This window comes from Aphidius gifuensis, linkage group LG2 (genome assembly GCF_014905175.1).
Source record: "Aphidius gifuensis isolate YNYX2018 linkage group LG2, ASM1490517v1, whole genome shotgun sequence".
Classification (NCBI taxonomy): domain Eukaryota; kingdom Metazoa; phylum Arthropoda; class Insecta; order Hymenoptera; family Braconidae; genus Aphidius; species Aphidius gifuensis.
The window spans coordinates 4041448-4061931 of record NC_057789.1 but is presented as its reverse complement, the minus strand read 5'-3'; the positions used below and the strand labels follow the sequence as shown (position 1 = coordinate 4061931).

The 20484-nt window shown below is 25.0% G+C and overlaps 3 protein-coding genes across 5 annotated transcripts; all 3 read left to right on the top strand.

The window, feature by feature from the left end:
- The first annotated feature begins 149 nt into the window (after positions 1 to 149).
- LOC122848370 (splicing factor, suppressor of white-apricot homolog) lies at positions 150 to 5364 on the top strand. Of its 2 annotated transcripts, none has more exons than XM_044146414.1 (8): positions 150 to 399; positions 1467 to 1636; positions 1719 to 1921; positions 2006 to 2228; positions 2301 to 2377; positions 2896 to 3051; positions 3286 to 4661; positions 4761 to 5364. In XM_044146414.1, the coding sequence occupies exons 1-8, from the start codon at positions 206 to 208 to the stop codon at positions 4906 to 4908; spliced, it is 2547 nt and encodes an 848-aa protein (XP_044002349.1). In that variant the 5' UTR covers positions 150 to 205; the 3' UTR covers positions 4909 to 5364. The 2 variants fall into 2 exon arrangements, with proteins under 2 accessions (XP_044002349.1, XP_044002350.1); XM_044146415.1 differs by having other exon boundaries at positions 175 to 864; positions 4761 to 5363.
- Positions 5365 to 5939: 575 nt separating this feature from the next.
- On the top strand, positions 5940 to 9668 carry LOC122848438 (inositol oxygenase). The gene is made up of 6 exons (XM_044146518.1): positions 5940 to 6404; positions 7722 to 7911; positions 8465 to 8673; positions 8740 to 8876; positions 8963 to 9193; positions 9271 to 9668. Exons 1-6 carry the CDS (start codon positions 6387 to 6389, stop codon positions 9377 to 9379), a joined length of 894 nt encoding a protein of 297 aa, XP_044002453.1. The 5' UTR covers positions 5940 to 6386; the 3' UTR covers positions 9380 to 9668.
- A 57-nt stretch (positions 9669 to 9725) lies between these two features.
- LOC122848350 (putative uncharacterized protein DDB_G0282133) lies at positions 9726 to 19675 on the top strand. Of its 2 annotated transcripts, none has more exons than XM_044146358.1 (8): positions 9726 to 11374; positions 12959 to 13056; positions 13137 to 15533; positions 15640 to 15814; positions 15896 to 16225; positions 17498 to 17725; positions 17806 to 17898; positions 18754 to 19675. In XM_044146358.1, exons 1-8 carry the CDS (start codon positions 11317 to 11319, stop codon positions 18984 to 18986), a joined length of 3612 nt encoding a protein of 1203 aa, XP_044002293.1. In that variant the 5' UTR covers positions 9726 to 11316; the 3' UTR covers positions 18987 to 19675. The 2 variants fall into 2 exon arrangements, with proteins under 2 accessions (XP_044002293.1, XP_044002292.1); XM_044146357.1 differs by lacking the exon at positions 18754 to 19675 and adding an exon at positions 18525 to 18631 and having other exon boundaries at positions 17806 to 18261.
- The last annotated feature ends 809 nt before the right edge of the window (positions 19676 to 20484 follow it).

The window sequence follows — 20484 nt, the reverse complement described above, 5'->3', positions numbered from 1 at the left end:
TCTTATTATTTAAATAAATATTGTTTTGATACAAAACATGTACACACACAACATCAACACAAAAATGAGAGAGAGACAAGCATAGAAAAGTGTGTATGTGGAAATGGAAAATAGAGAAGGAATCGAAAAGGGGGAGTCGCAAATCGCCGCGTATTTTTTTTTTCATTCCATCATCATTCATCCATGATTCAGTTATAACGTTAAAATGGCGTCGAAAAATCAACGTTGGCTTGTCGATTCGGGTATTTTACGAAAAAAAAATGTCGAAGAAGAACCACAGGAGCTTTTGGTGTTTGGATACAGCTGCAAATTATTTCGAGACGATGAGAAGGCGAAAATGATTGATCAAGGAAAGCACTTGATACCATGGATGGCTGATAACACGATGAAAATAGACAGGTCCGTTTTCTTAACCTAGAAAAAAAAAAAAATATCAACAATCACAATTTACACACACTGTAAAATTCTAGGATTAAAATAATTGTTTTTATCTTATTTCTTCTTTCAAAAAAAAAAAAAAAAAAAAAACAAATAATATTAATAATATATTTTCAAACAAATCCAAAAAATATATCTGCACCAGTACGTTGTTTTTTTCTAACAAAAACAACAAACGTAAATAATAATAAAGGAATAAATAATAACCAAGAGCAAGGACGAAAATAATTAAAATAATTAAGTGGAAGATAAATAAACTTTGGCGATTAAAAAATGGTGTTCTTTTATTTGGACATGAAAATTCGAAGACTGTGTTTAAGATTTTCGCAGGTGATTAATCATCAAGCCATCAATTGGATCAATTGGTCATCACCAGACAATCATTATCCTCATTTTGGGATACTTGGGACATTACCCAGGAGCAAGGTGAGACACAACGTAGAGAGAAATGAATCAAATGCAATAAAAAATAAAATAAATATGCCAAAAGATTATTCGGCAATAATAAAATATTTAAAAAAAAATTTTAAAATAATAATAATATGCTGATTGTCGTAAACAACGTTCAATCAGCCACTGGTATGTATAGTAACTGAGTCATGTTGATAAACAACCTGATCATCAAGCAAATGATCATAAAAATTATTAAAATATTTTTTATTTTTCTATGCACTTTTATAATAACTTATAAAATTTCTAAAAACACTTTTAATTTTTAATTTTTTTTTGAGCCAATTATCTCATGCTTTTTTTCATAAAAACTTGCAAATTGTTTCAAATAAAATTAAACAAATAAATAATAATAATAACAACAACATTTGGTAATTTAATTTAAAAAAGAAATTGAAAAAATTTTATTAACTATCCAATATATAGCCCAGGGGAAGTTAATTTATTCATTTAATTTTATTTTTATTTTCAGATGCTGAGGAGAATGAAGAACAATTTATTCTATTGAATAAATAAATATTGTTTAAAATTTTAATATTTATTATAATAACTAATTTTTATTTAAATGTGTCCTTCAGATACGATGGACGTGGAGCACTTGGAGATCTTAAAAGTCATGAGCCACCATCTGGTGGTTTTGATCTACGGACAATACTAACTGAGGAAGAGCTCAAGGTAGAACAACTTTGTGACGAGGAAAGATATCGATCATTGTACAACAATGATGCTGAAGAATCAATGTATCATGGTAAATTAATTGAACATTATTAAAACCACCAACAACAACACTTTAATTATTTATTAATAAATATGTTGTATTATATTTTTAGAAGAAGAAATTAAACGTTTGCATCAAGCACTTGGTACTGATAATACTTATGGACAAGTATCTTATAATTATGACGATCCAGATAGTCAGCCAGCAATTGGAGAAGATTCACAAAGTCCAAAAGCATCTGATGGCTCTCAAGATGATGATGATCAAGCATTTGTATTACCACCAGAACTTGAAGCACCTGAAGGAATGATTTTGGTAATTATTTGTTTGTTTTTTTTTTTTATTTTCTTGTGTTGATGATGATTTTATTAAATTTTTAAATTCATTTTTCATTTACAGCCAGATACTCAAAAGTTAAATGCAATTATCACAAAAACAGCAACATTTATAAGTCGTCAAGGTAGTCAAATGGAAATATTGATAAAAGCTAAACAATCAAATAATCCACAATTTTCATTTTTATCAATTGATGGTGCATTAAATCCTTATTATAAACTTGTATTGGAGGCAATTAAAAATGGAAAATATAATCCTGATAAAGAGCCTGACAAAAAAGAGTCTGGTAAGTTTATAATTATCTTTTTTTTTATATTCAATAAATTAACTCTTGAAATTTTTATTATTATTATTTTAGAATCTGAAGAATCTGATGATGGTGATGAGTCCTATCTTCATCCTAGTCTTGCATCGTCACTCTCAAAAGTTGAAGCGGTAGGTTATTCATAATTTTATTTTAGTCATCAATAGATAATAAAATTTAATTTTAAAAATGTCTGTAATATGTTTGGTAAGTGCAGTGTTCAAGGATTTGCAGACATTTAAAAATTTCACATTATATCAAAGAAACAATACTCACTAATATAATAATAGTATACTTTGATTTGTGAGATTATTGTTTGTGAAACATGTTAAAATGTACACCTACTTGCTAATTTATTTCTGATATTATTTCTGTTTCCAGGGCTGGTTCTGGTATGCACTTGGATCCACTGTCTTTTGGCACTTAGTTTTTCATTTAAACAAAAAATATATAATCTCAAATTACATCTTTTGAGATTAATCTTTTGATATTTGTTGAATAATTATATATTGATTTTACTGTTATAATTATAATTCATACAAATATCGCTAGATTTATTGAACAATTAAATAATTATAAATAAATTTATTAAATTACAATGGAAAATTTTAACTAATAATTTTTTTTTTTAATAATTTTTTTCCCACAGGCACCCAGTATACCAAGCATACAGTACAAACCATCTGAAAATTGTGCCTATTCAATGTTGGTGAATAAAATAACGGGTAAACAACAACCTCCACCTTCGGATATTCAAATGCCAGTACAACAAATTCCACCACCAGGATATTATCCTCCAGCTTCAGTAAGTATATTTTTTATATCTAATCTGTAATTTATTTTTTGTTGAACTTGTCTGATAATTATTTTTTTATTTATTTTATTGACGTCATTATATCAATAGCTCTTGAGACATTAACAACAAGTTTATTTTATATTACAATCAATGATAAATCGATAAATTAATATTTTAATAAACACTTGAAAAGAAAAAAAATGTGTAGAGAGATTATAATGAAATTAATTTTTTTGTTTAAAGACATATCCAACGTATCCACCAGTTCCTCAACAATATATTCATGGTCCAGTTATTTATGGAGCTAATGGACAACCAACTCAACAATCTCCAGCTGTGCCAATGATTAGTGCAACAGTACAATCAGAATGTACAACACCAGGACCCAAAGAACCACCAGCACCACTTGTACCTTATGGTCCAACACCTCCAAAACCTCTAACACGACCTTCGTTTATTGTACCACCAGCTGATGTACAAATAATCATTGATAAAATGGCAAGTTATGTTGCTAAAAATGGACGTGATTTTGAGGCAATTGTCAAAGCAAAAGGTGATCCAAGATTTAATTTTTTGGAATTATCACATCAATATCATGGTTATTATGTACATAAATTAACGATAAATGAAGGTGCTGCAAATTCAAAAGTATTAACTGAAGAAGAATTAATACGTAAACAAGAACCAGAAGAAGAAAAATTAAAAAAAATTGAATTACAAAAAAAACAAATGCGTATGGAGGAAGTATATAAACGTGTTAAAATGATACAGCCTAAAAAAAAAAATGATAAACAAATAACAACAGTATCATTTTCAATTAAAAAAACAAAAGATAATGATAATAGTGTTATTGAAAAACGTAGTGCCTTACCAATTGAAGAATCAGATGATGAAAATGAAAATAATGAAAAACAAGATGACGATGATGATGATGCTGTTGGTAGTAGTGGTGGTGGTGGTGGTGGTGATGATGTTGCTGTTGATGATATTGATAATGATAAAAATAAAGATAAAGATATTAATAATAAAAATATAAATTTACCAATAAAAAAACTAAATAGTCAATTTGAAAATAAATTAATAACTGATAATGAAATAATTATAAAAAAAATTAATAGTGAAGAAAATGAACTTGTTGATTTAACTGATGATATACTTGAAGATTATCAAAATCAAATAAAATATAAACAACAAGTTGATGATAAAATAAAAGATAAATTAGCAGCAGCTGCAAGAGATAAGCTACATTCACGTGAACGACAATTACAATTAGAAAGAAGAAAAAAAGCAACAATGTTTTTAAGTCAAATACAAGTACCAAATTCAACTAAAACAACAACAAATTTTGATATTAATAATGATATTACTATTGAATCAGATGAGATAAATTCTATACCATCACCAAATCAACAAAATGACCAAATGGAATTACGAATTGGTGAAAATTTATTAACAAGTAAAAGTAAAAATAAAGAACAAACTGTTAAACGTTCAAGACCAAGATCTAGAACGAGAACAAAATCATTATCAAGATCACGTAGTCATAGTGGTAGTCATGGTAAATCTGATCGACACAGAAGTCATAAAAAATATAAAAAAAAGAAGAGTTCACACAAAAGGTAATTGTTTATAGATTTTCATTTAAATTTAAATTTATGACCTTTTTAATTCTAATTCAATTTTAATTTATTTATTTATTTATTTTATTTTTTAAATAGTTATGATAGCCCAAGCAGATCAAGATCTCATCGTTCAAAAAAAACTAAAAAATCAAGTTCACGTCATAGAACTCGTTCGCGATCACCTGCAAGACGACGTTCTAGAACATCAAAAAATTCAAGTAATTCTGATTCAGTGTCATCTTGAAAAAATACATTGATAAATCATTTAATTAAATAACATGTAAACTTTGTAAATAAACATGTAAAAAAAATAAAGTTTAATGCAAAGTATAAAAATCAAAAACTATTTAGTACATTGTAATATAAATCATACAAATAAAATATTTCAAAGATTAATTTTATCAAATGCATTAAACATACTTGAACATCAACAATAAACAATAACAAAAACATCGTAATGAAAAATTATTTTATCTATTATTTTGTTGATCATTTAAAGTCACTTGTAAATCATAAAAACTAGAGAGAAAAAATCATCATATGATTACTTGAGAGATTAAAGAAAAACGTGATCCACAGATTTGACCCTGACAACAACATCAATGTGCGTCTTTTATTTTAAAATTATATTTACTAAACTTTAACATCTCATGACCTTATCACGTAACAAAAAAAATACATTTAAATATAGAAAAAAATAAAAACAATCTAAATTTATTTTTCATATAATCAATAATTTATTTTATAGTAAAAAAATGATTGAAAAAAAAAAAAAATAAATAAAAATCATAGATATATAATTCTATTATTTCCATTGTTTAAAAAATAAATAAAATTGTTTCAATGATTTCTTGTTGACAATGACATGTTTATCATGTTTTGATCGTTTAGCATTAAATCGTTATCAAAGAAATATTTACCCGGTCAAATACATCAAATGCATTAAAAGAAAATTCACATAAAATTGTTTTCGATGAAAATATTCTTAAACAATTAGACCTTGATTTTAAATTTACAAATGTTTGTTGATGTAAGAAGAAAAAAAAAATAAAATAAAAATTAGATTATCACATTTTATCTGCGTCTTTTGAATGATTCTTCTTTGTACGTTGTAAATTCATGCTCAAAAGATTATTAAATTAAATGACGTTCACTTGAATATCTTAATTTTATTATCATTATTATTTTAAAGTTGAATGATTTATTGGCAATTTTGTAAATTTGATAATTTTATACAAGGGAAGTTGATAATTTATGCTAAATAAAATCATTTTATGAATTGACCTTTATTGATAGTATTTCATTGACAAATAAAACATTTTTTTTAATTATCACAATTGAGGCAATATGTTGAGGGTAGATTGGCTTCACATCAATAAACAAGTCAAGGATATTGAGATTCATAATTTATATTGATCATCATCGAAGATTCTAGAAGTAAAATTATTTTTCATTATTTTCATCATGTAAAAGTAGACTTTCTCTATTCAAATTAGAAAATTTTCCATCAATATTATTTATCTTTGATATAAACGTAATTTACATTTTTTTTTATTTCGATAAATTATAATATTTATTAATCGTAATCAATCTAAGGTCAAAGATTATTAAATAAATATTATTATAAAGTTATGTTACAAATTTAAAATCAGTCAGTCTTGTGAATTCAGTTGAAACAAATAATTAATAATATAGTTAATTTTATTTAATTATACTCAAGAAATGTCTACTAAAATTGTGGCAAGTAATTTTATTAAAACACACAATATTTATTGTAAAAAAAAAAAATAATAATTAAGCTATTTTTAATGTTTTATTAACTTTAATTTGTTTGGTAAATTTTATTTTTTTATTTTTATAATAAAACATGTGTCATTGAGACTCGTTGTTTCAGGTCAAACACTTGTAAATTATAAAGATAAAAAAAAAAAAAAGGAGAAAAATAAACAATTTAAAAAAAAAGAAAATTACCAAGAAAAAAATCGAAATTTTAATTTTAAATAATAATAAAAATTAAAAGTATTTAGATTAATTAAAAAATTTCAATTCTATTTGATAAAATAATTTATTAAGCTAATTTTAAAAAAATTAAAATTTTTATTAATTAAAAATATCAATTAAAAAAAAAAGATCATTTATATAAATAATTATCATTTTTAAAAATCTTGTTTATATCTTATCGTTAATCTTTAAAAACCTTCCATAATAATTATTGTAGAAAAATATTATTGTACAATTGTTATTTTATTAATTTATTTTTATATAAATATTTGTTTTTGATTGGTATAAAATATGGCGAGCCTCTTTATTGCACGTGAATCAATTTGTTATTTGTCTATTTCAACTGAGACATTATGTCGCAATAAGAACATCAACACAATCATATATATAATTAGTACATGTATAATAAATGTTACAAGTTGAAGAAATATATATATTCTTTGTACCATTTGTTATCTGGTTTGTTACTCACTTATCACGTACTCCCTCGTTATAATAAATGGTGGGGATTGTATTATTTAAACCAAGACATGATCCATCACAATCATCAGTTTCATTATTACAACGAAACAATATTATTTCTTCTATATTATTTATATATTTTTTTCATATTTTTAAATATACATAATTATTTTTCTATTTGCTTTAAAGCAAAGACCAATTGTCTTTGCATTATATTTAAAAAAAAGAGCTGAATAGAGTTTCGAAAATTATTCTCGAAGGCAGAAAAATTTTCTCATTGGGGCTGGACGTACCCTGACCGAGCCCCAATTGAAAATATTATTTTTTTTTTTTCCTGAACAAAAAAAAGAAAAATTATATATACTCAATTTGATATACTGATATTATTTTGTTTTTGAGAGTGTTTTTTTAAATATAAAAATAATTTAATCATGTTTACCATAATGACTTATCGTGCTGCTCAACAACCTGGTAAGATTAATTAATAATTTAATTAATTTCAAGATTTTTTAAAATTTAATTTAAACTTGTTTGTTTAGATAATTATTGGTAATTAGTTTTTATATTTTGTATTTTTTATTTGTATTATTTTAGCATGGCCAGAATATCAACAAAGTCAGCATACTCGATCCATCAGAGATGCTCCGACCGGAGGCAGAGTATGCGGGAAAATTGGAGAGTCAGTTCAGAAATTACTCCGTCGACCCCAACGATCCAATTAAAGAACGTGTTAGAATAACATATCATAAAATGCATACAAATCAAACTGTCGATTTTGTTAAATGTTAGTGTTAAGTTTTAAAAAAAATTACAAATTTTATAAATCTCAATTTTCATGATAAATCATCAATCAATTATCTTCATCATGTATAAATAATTTTAAGAATATTATCTTCATTTATTCAATGGCCATAAAAACCCACACCCATTTTTTTTGTAATAAAAAAAAAAGAAATGATTAGATTTTAGTGATTAAAAAAAAAGATTGAAAAAAAAATTCTCATGATTTTTATCGTAGGTCATAAAAAAAAAAAGTAATTAATAGATAAATAAATAAATAAAAAAAATGACAAATAATTAAATGAATAAATTTTGATGATTAAAAAAAAAAATATCCATGTAATTTTAATCCTAGGTAAAAGAAAAAAATACCTACTAATTGAATATTTAATTGTTAATTTATAAAATAAATTTTAAATCAATTATTTGTTATTAAAAAATTAAAATAATATATTTAATTAATGTAAATTATGATTGAGATACTTAATCTAAATTGATTGTCTTATTATCATTAATCAATCTAAATATAATGTTTTTATTTTATTTGTTAATCAAAGCACGTATGGAACATTGGCTTAAATTTGATAAATTAAAAATGACGATTAAAGAGGCGTTGTTAAAGTTGAACGAACTCATTGATGAAAGTGACCCAGATTCAAATTTGCCAAATATTGTTCATGCATTTCAAACAGCTGAATCAATTAGACAAGTTTATCCAGATGAAGATTGGTTTCATTTAACTGGTCTTATTCATGATCTTGGAAAGGTAAATAATAATTGCAAAAAAAAGTATAATTTGTAATTTAAATGGTGATTAAAATGATGTTGACAGGTGATGGCATTTTATGGTGAACCACAGTGGGCAGTTGTTGGTGACACATTTCCAGTTGGATGTGCTTGGGCTGACTCAATTGTTTATCGAGAAACGAGCTTTGATGATAATCCAGATGGCCAAGATAAACGTTACAAGTAATAAATTATAATTAAATAATTTTTAATAAATTATAATCAAATTTATTTATAAAATTATTATGGTTTTTTCTATTTTACAACAGTACAAAGTATGGAATGTACAAGCCAAAATGTGGAATGAATAATTTAATGATGTCTTGGGGACATGATGAATATTTGTACAGAGTTTTGAAACACAATAAATCAACGCTTCCTGATGAAGCTCTTGCAATGATTAGATTTCATTCATTTTATCCTTGGCATGCATCACAAGAGTATCAATATTTTTCAACTGAAAAAGATCAAGATATGCTCAAATGGATTAAAGCATTCAAGTTTGTATTTTTTTTTTACATACATATATTTTATTTTTTATTTTTTAAATGAGAATTATTTATTTTTTTTTTTACAGCAAGCATGATTTGTATACTAAAAATGAGACATTACCTGATATTGAAAAATTATGGATTTATTATGAAAAATTAATTGACAAATATATACCAGGAATTATCGAGTGGTAAAAAAAATCGATTGTTATTTCATTTTTAAAGAAAAAATAAATTATCATTGGGTTAAATAATTTATATTTTTTATATATAAATTAATTATAAATTTATCTTAAATAATATTATCAATATGTAAATTATTTATACCAATACATATTTTTGATACTTTATTATTGATAATATAATCACGAGTTTTGTCACGAGTAAATCTTATCATGACTACTACAAAATCTTGATATGAATAATATTATCTTTATTAACAAATAAATCTGCAAAGAATAAAAATAACAAAAAAAAAAAAAAATGAATCTCTACATTTAATTGAATGTGATTAAATTAATTCAAAATTATCTATTTTTAACAAATAAAATCAATTATTTTATAAATGACAATATAATATTTAATAATAAAAAAATTACAAGACAGATCAATTTTAAATTCAAAAATTTACCGCTACTTTGCCGCCATGTTTTTTCTACAATGGCGTCTTTATCCCGGAACATTACGTCCTCTAGGAAAAAATTCAAGCAAACATTTTGACAAGAGAGAGAGAGAGAGACACGAGAGACGGAGAGAGAGACTTTGAGAGAAACTCAAACAACAGGGGTAAATAATATCAATGCGCCATTTTCTATTTTTGCGTGATACCAAGTGTTGTATGTGTACAACGTTAATGTGATAAATTATTTTAAAAAAATCAATAAATATTTACATTTAAATAATCAATAATAAACAACAGTTATTTTACTTTATTATTCAATAAAAAAGCAGTGTTTTTCAAGTGTTTGTGGTTATATAAAAATTTAAAAAAGTAATAATAGTTAAAAAAAAAAAAAAAAAAAAATATGTCGATATTTAGTACACGATGATGTACGGCAACGCGTGTATCAAAATAAGCAACATATCGCACGGACCCGTCTACAGTCCGCGTTGCCGCGCGTGAAAAAAAAAAATATAAAAAATTATACTTTTTTTTCTTGCTAATCTTAGTTATCTGCATATATTACACACATAGCTTTTGCAATCGTAAATACACTAAAAAAATACATTGTCAAATATAAAAAAATAAAAATATCCGTCATTTTTGTTCCAAACTTTGTTTTTCACGGCTGGATGAGGGGAGAAGAGGAGGGAGGGGAAATAGTTGTGGACAAGAAGCCAGAATAATCCAAATATATTTTTATTATTATTATTCAATATTTTACATTTTTTTTTTTCTTTTTTTTTAGTTTGTAATCGACCCTAGTGATTATTATTCTTTTTTTTTTTTTCTCGTTTTGATAATCTTCAAAAAAAATAGTGACAACCAATCATCTGGGAACAATATTGTCAAGTGTATTTAAATTTTTTAATCATCAACAAAACAAATGGATTAATTGAAATTTAGCTACACTTTCTTTTTTTCTTGAAAAAAAAAAAAAACAAAATAAAAAACGATCAATTTTTGTGGATGGAAATAAAAAAAATGTCATTGCCAAGAAATCGAGAATATTGAAAATAAAAAAAAACAATAACAATTATTTTCTCCAGTCTGTGATAATAAACGGTTATAAAAAAATATATATAAGTAGATTGTAAAAGAAAATAAATTAAACGTTTTATTACGTAGTGACCTACGAAAATAAAAAAAAAAAAAAAAACAATAATAATAATTGAGTTTTCATCTGGGACTATTCAGCTTCGCTTCACCTAATTTTTTCGTTTTTTTTTTTTCATTTTTTATTATTCAACGAATATACATTTTATCGTAAATTTTTTTTCAAGGTTTTAAGTGATATCGTGTTGGTGGTGTTGATTGTGAAAAGTGAAATATATTTTTAATTTTTTTTTTTTCATCTTGTAAGAAATTAAGAAGGAATACACCGGGAGGGTGCGCGAAAAACAGCACGAGTTTTAATCCTCGTGAAGGAGAGCTTGTTGAGAAGAAAAAAAAATAATTAAAAAATAGAAGAATGTCGGTGGAATCTGTGTCGAGTGACAGACCCGATGAAACGGATCCAAAAGATGAAGGTAATATTTATATATTGTTTATTTAAACTTTGTTAAAATAATAATTTTTATTATTATTGATTTTTGATGATAATTATTTTTTAATTTAATCGAGGTCTCAATCGATATTGAGAAAACAAACAGCTGGTTCATCATGTTTTTCATTATTTTTTTTATTTTCTTTGTTTATTATTGTTGTTGTTGTTATATTTTTATTTATTTATTTATTATTATTATTATTTTTTTTTTTTTCGATAATGAATAATGTCTGGGTTTTTTTATTTTTGTTGACTCATGATTTATAGGTAATTATTTATTTACAGGTAATTATTATTTTTTAAATTTATAAATTATATTTTTTTTTTTAGGTATATTAAATAATATTATAATTTTATTAAAAAATTAAATTTAAATTAAATATTTTTATTTGTTTATCAATTTATAAAATTAAAAAGAAAAAAAAAAAAAAATAAATTCATTTTTAAATAACGAAATAAAAATTTAAATATGAAAATTAAATTTTATATTTATTTGAAATATATTTTTTCTTTTATTTTCTTTGTTATATTCACAATGAAAAAATATTTTTAAAATAAAATATCACTATTTTTCATGGGCAAATTTTATCATTTAGAAAGTCACGTGTTTTGTTTATTCTTTTTTCATAGGTTAAATCATTTGACAAAGAAAATGAAAAAGAAAAAAAAATAAAATAAAATAAATTCAAGCAAGACTGCATGGAAACAGCACCCCCTTTTCCCTTGATTTCTTTCATTTCCCCTGGTTCCCTTGGTCGTTGGAAAAATATATTTTTGGTCAGCAACTCACCACCTGTTCCTCAGTTACATTTTGGTTTTCATCGAGTGTGTTCATCATTCTTTAAACCCAACTAATCAACGCATAATTACAAAGCCAATTATTTAAAAATTATTTATAATTTCTTTTTATAAATTTAATTTATAATTTAAATTTTGTTAATAACAATTTAATATCAATATTATTTACTGGATGTATTGTAAAATCATTACGTTATTTTATCTTGTTCTTTTATTGAAAAACATTGACAAAGGACAGGAGAAAATATTAAATTTAAAAAATAATTATCAAAAAAATTTTATAAATTTTCATTTATCAAATTTATTTCTCATTTATTTATTGATATTATTTTTTTGTATTATTTTATTTTATTATTTAAATAAAATAATTGATAAATTTTTTATTTCCAAAATGATTATACAATTTGTGGAAAATAAAAATTCTCGTAAACGTAAATTTCAACGTTTCATTATTGGGCCAAATAAAATTCCAATTATTCCTCAAAATTTTTACACATGGTTATCAGTAAAAAAATCATTTAGACCTGAAAAACATGTTACATTTCGTAAGTTTATTTTTTTTTCATTTTCAAAAAGAATAAATTCTTGTGATACAAAAAAAAAAAAAAGAAAAGAAAAGAAAAAAAACAAAATAAACAAATAAAGAAATAGATTTAAAGATAGATCTTTATTTGTTATTTATTTTGTAAAATGAATTTTAATATTTATATAAAATATTTTTCAGAATAATAATTTAATGATGTTGTTGTTTTGATTTATTTAATTTCAGGTGATGAAGCTATTATATCAATGTCTGTTGGTGGTGAGGTCACCGATTCTTCCATCATGGAAGTGGGAAGATCAAGACCTCAATATCAATATACAAGGGTAAATCATATTAATTATTAATTATTTATTATATTATAATTTATTTGGTTTTTAACAATATTTGTTTGTTAAAATTACAGGAAGAATTAATGGCTATTCAAAGTTTACCATTATCAAAACGTCGTCCAGAGTGTCTTGATATTGCACAAAATAAATGTTTAATATCAAGTTCACGTTCATCATGGGAATCATCATCTGAACGTTGGCATTCAGATAAAAAATTAAGTGAAACATCACCATCTGATGATCAACGTCCATTAAATATACGTGAACGTGATCAACAAAATGATTTACAAAATAAACGTCGTTCTGGTGATCCACGTGAACGTATACGAAAAGAACAAGATGGTATTGTATTGAGTCCACAACGTAGAAGTTTTAATACTGGTTGTTTTGTTAATATAACACAGCCAATAATAACACGTCGTCCAGAAAGTCCAATTGGTAAACCAGAAGTACAACATCGTGAACCAGTACGTAGAATTGGAAGTGGTCGTTTATTAACACGTGACATGTGGGATTTTCGTCCAGAAAATGATAAAATTGAATCTGAACGTACTGATTATAATTATCGTACAAATAATAATTCAACAAGAGATATTAATCGTGAAAGAGATAATATACGTGAACGTGGTGGTGATGAACGTATTGAACGTATTGATCGTAATGATCGTCTTGAACGTAATGATCGTATTGATCGTAATGATCGAATTGAACGCAATGATCGTATTGAACGTAATGATCGTAATGATCGTTATGAACGTCGTTCATTTGGACGTGATTATGGTGATCGTGATCGTAATAATGACAATCGTGATCGTAATATTGATAATAGACATCCAATGGATCGTCGTGATCGAAGATTTGGCAATGATCGTAGAAGAAATTATGAACCAAAAGAACAAGAAGAACCAGAATGGTTCAGTGGTGGTCCAATATCACAACATGATACTATTGAATTACGTGGATTTGATGATATTGTTGAAGAAAAAACACCATCTAAAAATAATAACAATAATAGTACTAATAATAATAATAGTAATATTAGTAATAATAGTAATAGTAGTAGTAGTAATAAAAAAACATCACCAGCACAAAAAAAACGTGGTAAAAAATTAATAAATGATGATAAGTCAAGTGATAATTCGGCAGGACCGAAAGGACGTAGTACACCAACATTATTAGAACAAAATAATTCAATTCATGAGCCACATTCACCAATAAAAGATGATAATGAACAACAATCATCAAATGGTGATACTAATTCAGATGTAAATAATACAATAAATAATGATACAAGTTTAAATATTGATAATTCTGATAATTCAAAAAATCATGATGATAATAATGATGGTAGTAGTAGTGGTGGTGGTGAACAAAAACACATGAGTTTTAATCTTGATGATTTTTTAAAATCAGAAAATTTACCTGCTGTTTCTGGTTTATTAACAAATGGTGTTGGTGGTAGTGGTAATGGAAGTGGTTCAAGATTTAGTCAATGGTTTAAACGTGAAAGTCCAATTCAACAAGATGATACAATTGGTACATCAATAAATGATGAATTATTAAATAATTTATTAAATGATATTACTGAGCCAAATATTAAAGTACCAACAACAACTGAATCAAATACATATTTTGCTCCAATATCACCAGCAAATCAAACTGGTACAAATGCTGCTCAAACTGGTAATGGAACAAAATTATTGGAATTACTTCAAAGAGGATCAAAACCAAATCAAAATGGTCAAGTTAATAATCATCAAGAATCAATGATGAAAAATAATATTAAAGATATGGAAACAAGTGGTAAAGTTATGCATTCACTTGAAGAATTAGAAGCACGTATGCGTGGTGGTCTGACACAAGTATCACAAATTGAACCACCAAGAGTTAATAAAACTGAACAAGATGATATGTCTGCTTTTAAAAAATTATTGGCTCAAGTTAATGGTGGACATGCTGTACCAGCAACAAATGGACCAATTTCATCAAAACCTCCACCACCAATTACATTGATGCAACTTTTAAAATCACAAGTACCATTATTACCACCGCAACAACAACAACAGCAACAACATGCTCTTGCTCCACAACATCAGCCACAATTGTCTGAACAACACCAACAGTTTAATCATATTGGACCACTGGGACCTGCTCAACATCCTCATCAAGCTCAAATGCAACATGAAAATTTAATGAAAGTTTTGAGAATACAACAACAACAACAACAACAACAGCAACAACAGCAGCAGCAACATCAAGTACAAAAACAACGGCAACAACAAAGTGATATGCTTTCAATGATGATGGGTGGTCAAAGAATTGTCGGTGCTAGTCCAATATCTCCAGAAATGCAACAAATGGTCACAAATAACAATAATCGTGATCTTTTGCAACGACCTGAAGCACTAGCTATTATTCAAGGTCTTCAACAGGGTGAAATAACAAGACAACATTTGATACAACAATTGCAGGTAAATATATTAAAATATAAATAAATTATATTATTGATTATTAAAAATAACAAAATGTATAAATGTTTATCATCATGTGTTTTGTTTTTATTTTATTTTTTTGTAGAACCCTGCAATGCAACATCGTCATCGTGAAGTATTGGCAAACATATTGAAAACATATGGTAATACAACACCTCGCACAGTTAGTCCTCATCAAGGATCAAATCCTACACATGATCAAATGCTTCAACAACTCATCTTTCAACAACAACAAAGAGGTCCATCTCCCATGAACAATGGTAAATAATTAAATCATTTTAAGATAATTATTTTATAAACATTCATTATTAATTTATAAGAAATTAATAAATTTTTTACAGTTATTCCACATCGAGTACCATCACCTCGTGATCTTGTTATGCACACACAGTCTATAATGCAAAATGCATTGATCAAGACTAAATTAGAAGAGCAACGTGAAAATTATCGTAAACGTCAAGAGCAACAGCATCATCAACAACAGCAGCAACAACATCAACATCACCATCATCACCATCAACAACATCAACAACAGCAACAACACATGCAACAACAGCGAATTTCAAGTCCTATGAATAATTCACCATCAAAACAAATGATGAGTCCAACACCTTTGGCATTTACACCAACTTCAGTACTTCGAAAAATGACTGCTGAAAAAGAACCTGAGGGTGCGAATAAAAATAGATATAAATTTAATAATTTATCAGAACGTAAACATCGTCGTCACAATCAAAAATCTGCTAATAATAAAAATACTATTGTTTCGAAAAATAATATTGAAAATATTGAACCAAACAAAACAAAAAATAATGAAAAAAATACAACACTTGTTGGTCAAATTAATACAGATAAAAAAAAGCCAATATTTCAGACAAAAGTTGTTATAATTGTTGACGAACATTGCGATAATATCAAGACTAATGATTTATTTGATGATAAAATTAATACGACAAATTCCCTTGATATTTTAAAAGTTAAACGTAAAAATGATCATTACGCTGATAATTTACATAATAAATCAATTCTTGCTAGTGTACCAGAAGTTGATGAAGAAGACAAGGGAATTTGTCTTGTTAATTCTGACAGTGCTGGATCAGAATAATTTTTGATCAAAAAAAAAAAAAAAAAAAAAGAAATTGCTTCAATCAAAATGATTTCAATGCAATAATTCAAGTTTATTATTATTTTTTTTTTCTTTATTATTTTTTGTTTTCAGTTTTATAAATATTTTTTTTTTCATTATTTTTTGTTTTTCATTGGTTCATCCGGCTGGCTACTCCGGAAAATATCCAATATTATTACTCGATTATTTTTGTCATTATTATCTTGGCTCGATTGTGACTCGCAAAAGATAATTAATCAATTATTATTAATTTTTTTTTTTTACAATTATTACTGTTAAGATTAAGAAAAATTTTTTCTGTTTTTTTTTTTCGCTTTATTTTCGCTATTTTTTATAATTATATTTACGCTTTGCTTTTTTCATCTTGTAATAATGATACTATGCATTTTTGTGATTTTTAAAACACAATAACATTTAAATTAAATGTATTATTATTATTATTTTTCTCAATGTTGATAAACATTTAAAACAAATCACATTTCATACTTACATTCTCCCATATAATGAAGAGATGACAAATAAATATTTTTTTTTTCCTTTTTGCTTATAATTTTTTTTTTTCTCTTTTTTTTGAACAAATTACATACACAAAACAATTTATCACCAATCATTTCCTTTTATTTATTTATTTATTTATTTATTTATTTATTTATTTATTTATTTATTTATGTGTTTATCTTTATTTTTGCTTTGCATGATTTCCTGTTATTATTTTTTATTGCATGTCTAATTTAAATTTATTGTTAATCAATGATAAGACTTTGTATTGTTGTTAAATTAAATTTGTGTGTGTGTGTGTCTATTTGTTGTAATGTAGGAAGTCCTGAAGCCTCAAAATTAGCTGCTCAAAATCAGGCAAGTCAAATGCAACAAATGCAGACTGCTGTACAATTTATTGCTCAAGGATTATCACGTCAACAACAACAGCAACAACAACAACAACAACAACAACAACAACAACAACAACAACAACAAGGTGCAATAAGATCACAACCAAATCAACCCCAGCCAAATTGGGCTAGTCAACAAGTTAAACAGCATCCTGGTATTTAATTATTTAAATAATAATTATAAATCTTAATTAAGATAAATTAAAAATAACTTTAGATTTAATATTTAATTTAGCTGGACGACCAATTGTCAAAAGTGTTGCTACAAATCAATTTCAATTTAGTGGACAACAAAATTATTCATCTCAACAATCTTCAACATCACAAGGTCAGTCCAAGTCAGCATCATCACAACTATCATTATCATCATCATTATCTTCTTCATCTTCATCATCATCATCATCATCGTCATTATTATCACAACAACCAAGAACAAATCAAAATGTTTATGGTAACTCAACCCGTTTAAAATTAACGAGGCCGACAACTACCCCCACAAATCCAAATGTCCTTCAATACAACATCACACCAAATTCTATAATTAGCCAAAGATCTAATTCATTGAATAATAACATCAAGATCCAACATATGCAGATGAATATTTCTAATATTAATCATCAACAACATCAACAACGTAATATTAATTCACAAGTTCAACTAAATTCTAAAAACTTCAATTCAAATATAACAGGTAATCCCTGGATTGAAAATAATTTTTAAAATCAATTATTTATATTTTTATAATCGAAAAAAATATTGATAATTATTTTTATTTACGTTGTTTGATGAACTTTTTTTAAAATTAAAATAGAATCATTTGAATAGGTATTATTTAGTTTTTCGATTCGAAAAAAATCAAATCAATTTTAATAGAATTTTTTTTTTTGTTGCTTTATTTTGGCTATTTATTTATATTTTTAAATTATCAGTTGAATATTTAAATATTTATTTCAGATTCAATGCATTATAGAAAAGAAATTGCATGCAGTGGTCGTCAAAAATTGATTCAACTCCAATAAAAACGCTATCTTGTCCTTAAAAAAATCCTGTTGATATAAGTAATCCTAATTATCATATCATCATTATCATTCATTCATTGATTTATCATTTAAATAAATTTTGTCATGACAATTTCATGTATAATAATATAATTATTGTCTTTCGTTGAATAATTAATTTTTAGACGGTCGAATACAACAACATCATCAAATGGGAATGTCAATGGTTAGACAATCATCATCTGGTACAAATGGTAGAAGTTTATCACCAACATCAAATCAACTATTGCGATGGTTTACACCAGAACTTCTTGCAGAAGCACGAGCTGGTAAACTTCCAGAACTTGGTCAAGTTAATATGTTATCACTTGAAGAACTCGAGAGACTTCAACAAACATCAGCAGTGGTAAACGATTAATTTTAAACACACTAACAAATAACTTTTCAACAATGAAGATTTAAAAAAAAAATATACTTGAACGTAATTTACAAGAAAAAAAAGATAGACGATGCTTTTTTTTTTCTGTTAAATCCTGAAAAGAAAACAATGAAGATTTAAAAAAAAAAAAATACAATTTCGAGCTTTTTAAAGGGTTGTTTTATTGAGCTCCATGAAATTATTGTTTAGACTGTATTAATCCAAAAGACTGGAAACAAAAAGAATGAAAAAAAACAAACATCAATGCTTCATACTCGTTAGAAAAAATAAATATTAAATAAATTATCATCACAGTTTAAGAAAAGATCAATTGAAAATAACAAAAGACAATTTAAAAAATGAGTTATGGAGCATCATTAATTAAATCAATTGAATGTCACTGGTTTATTTAAAAATATGAAAATAAAAGAAAACAAAAAAGTCGAATTAGAAGAATAGAAAAAAAAGATGGAAGGAAATAATTATGCAAATAAATATTTGTCATGATTAAGAGATATATTCCCTAATGCAATTTGAGTCAAATTGATAAAATTTTATCTCCAAGTCATACGCTAATGAATATATTTAAATAAAAAAATAATATATAAATTTTGTAGAAGTTTAAAGAGTTAAAATGTTACCCACGATTAAAAAAAAAAAAAAGTGAATGAAGAGAGTACATGCATTGCTAGGATAAGGCATGAACAACTTAATCGAAAAACAAAAAAGAAATGAAGCAAAAAAAAAATTATGTTCCATTGATTATTTATTATTTCTTAATTTTTTTTTTTTTTTTTCTTAATTTTATTATTTTCTTTAAATTCATTAGCGTAAATTTAATTTAAATGAAAATTAGTTTTGACTATAGTAATAGTAACTTTGTTCTCTAGAGTTTATTAATTTTTTTTTTTATTTTTTAATTTGTATAATTAAAAATTTACAAATTTAAAAAAGTCATCTTGTTTTTGGTTAGTCAAAAGTATTGTTGACTTGATTAATAAAAATAAAGACTAAAAAAGAAAAAAAATTATTTATTTGATATATATATAATTGAATTATATAATTTTCAAATTTATAATTGAATTTAAAAAACAATTAAGTCAGTTATAATTTTTATAGAACATTGATTAATGAAAATTAATGATAAAAAAATTAATAAAAGAGTTCTCAAACTCTCAGCGGATCCTGCCTACTATTAGCTTCATTTTTTTAAATACAACAATTAAATATTATTATTATTAAATTTGAAAAAAAATTACATAGTGATAAAGCTAGAATTTTCATACAAATAATAAATTTTTTTGTTGTTTAAAATAATTTTAATTTAAAAAAATTACATAAAAAAAAATAAATAAATATTGATATCTAAATATCTAAACGAACAAAAGTTGAATAAAAATTCATTTAAAATGTTTTTTTTTTTAGTTAAATTTTATCAATCAACAAAAAAAAAAAAAAAAAGATAAAATAAATAAAAATAAAAATGTATAATTTATTT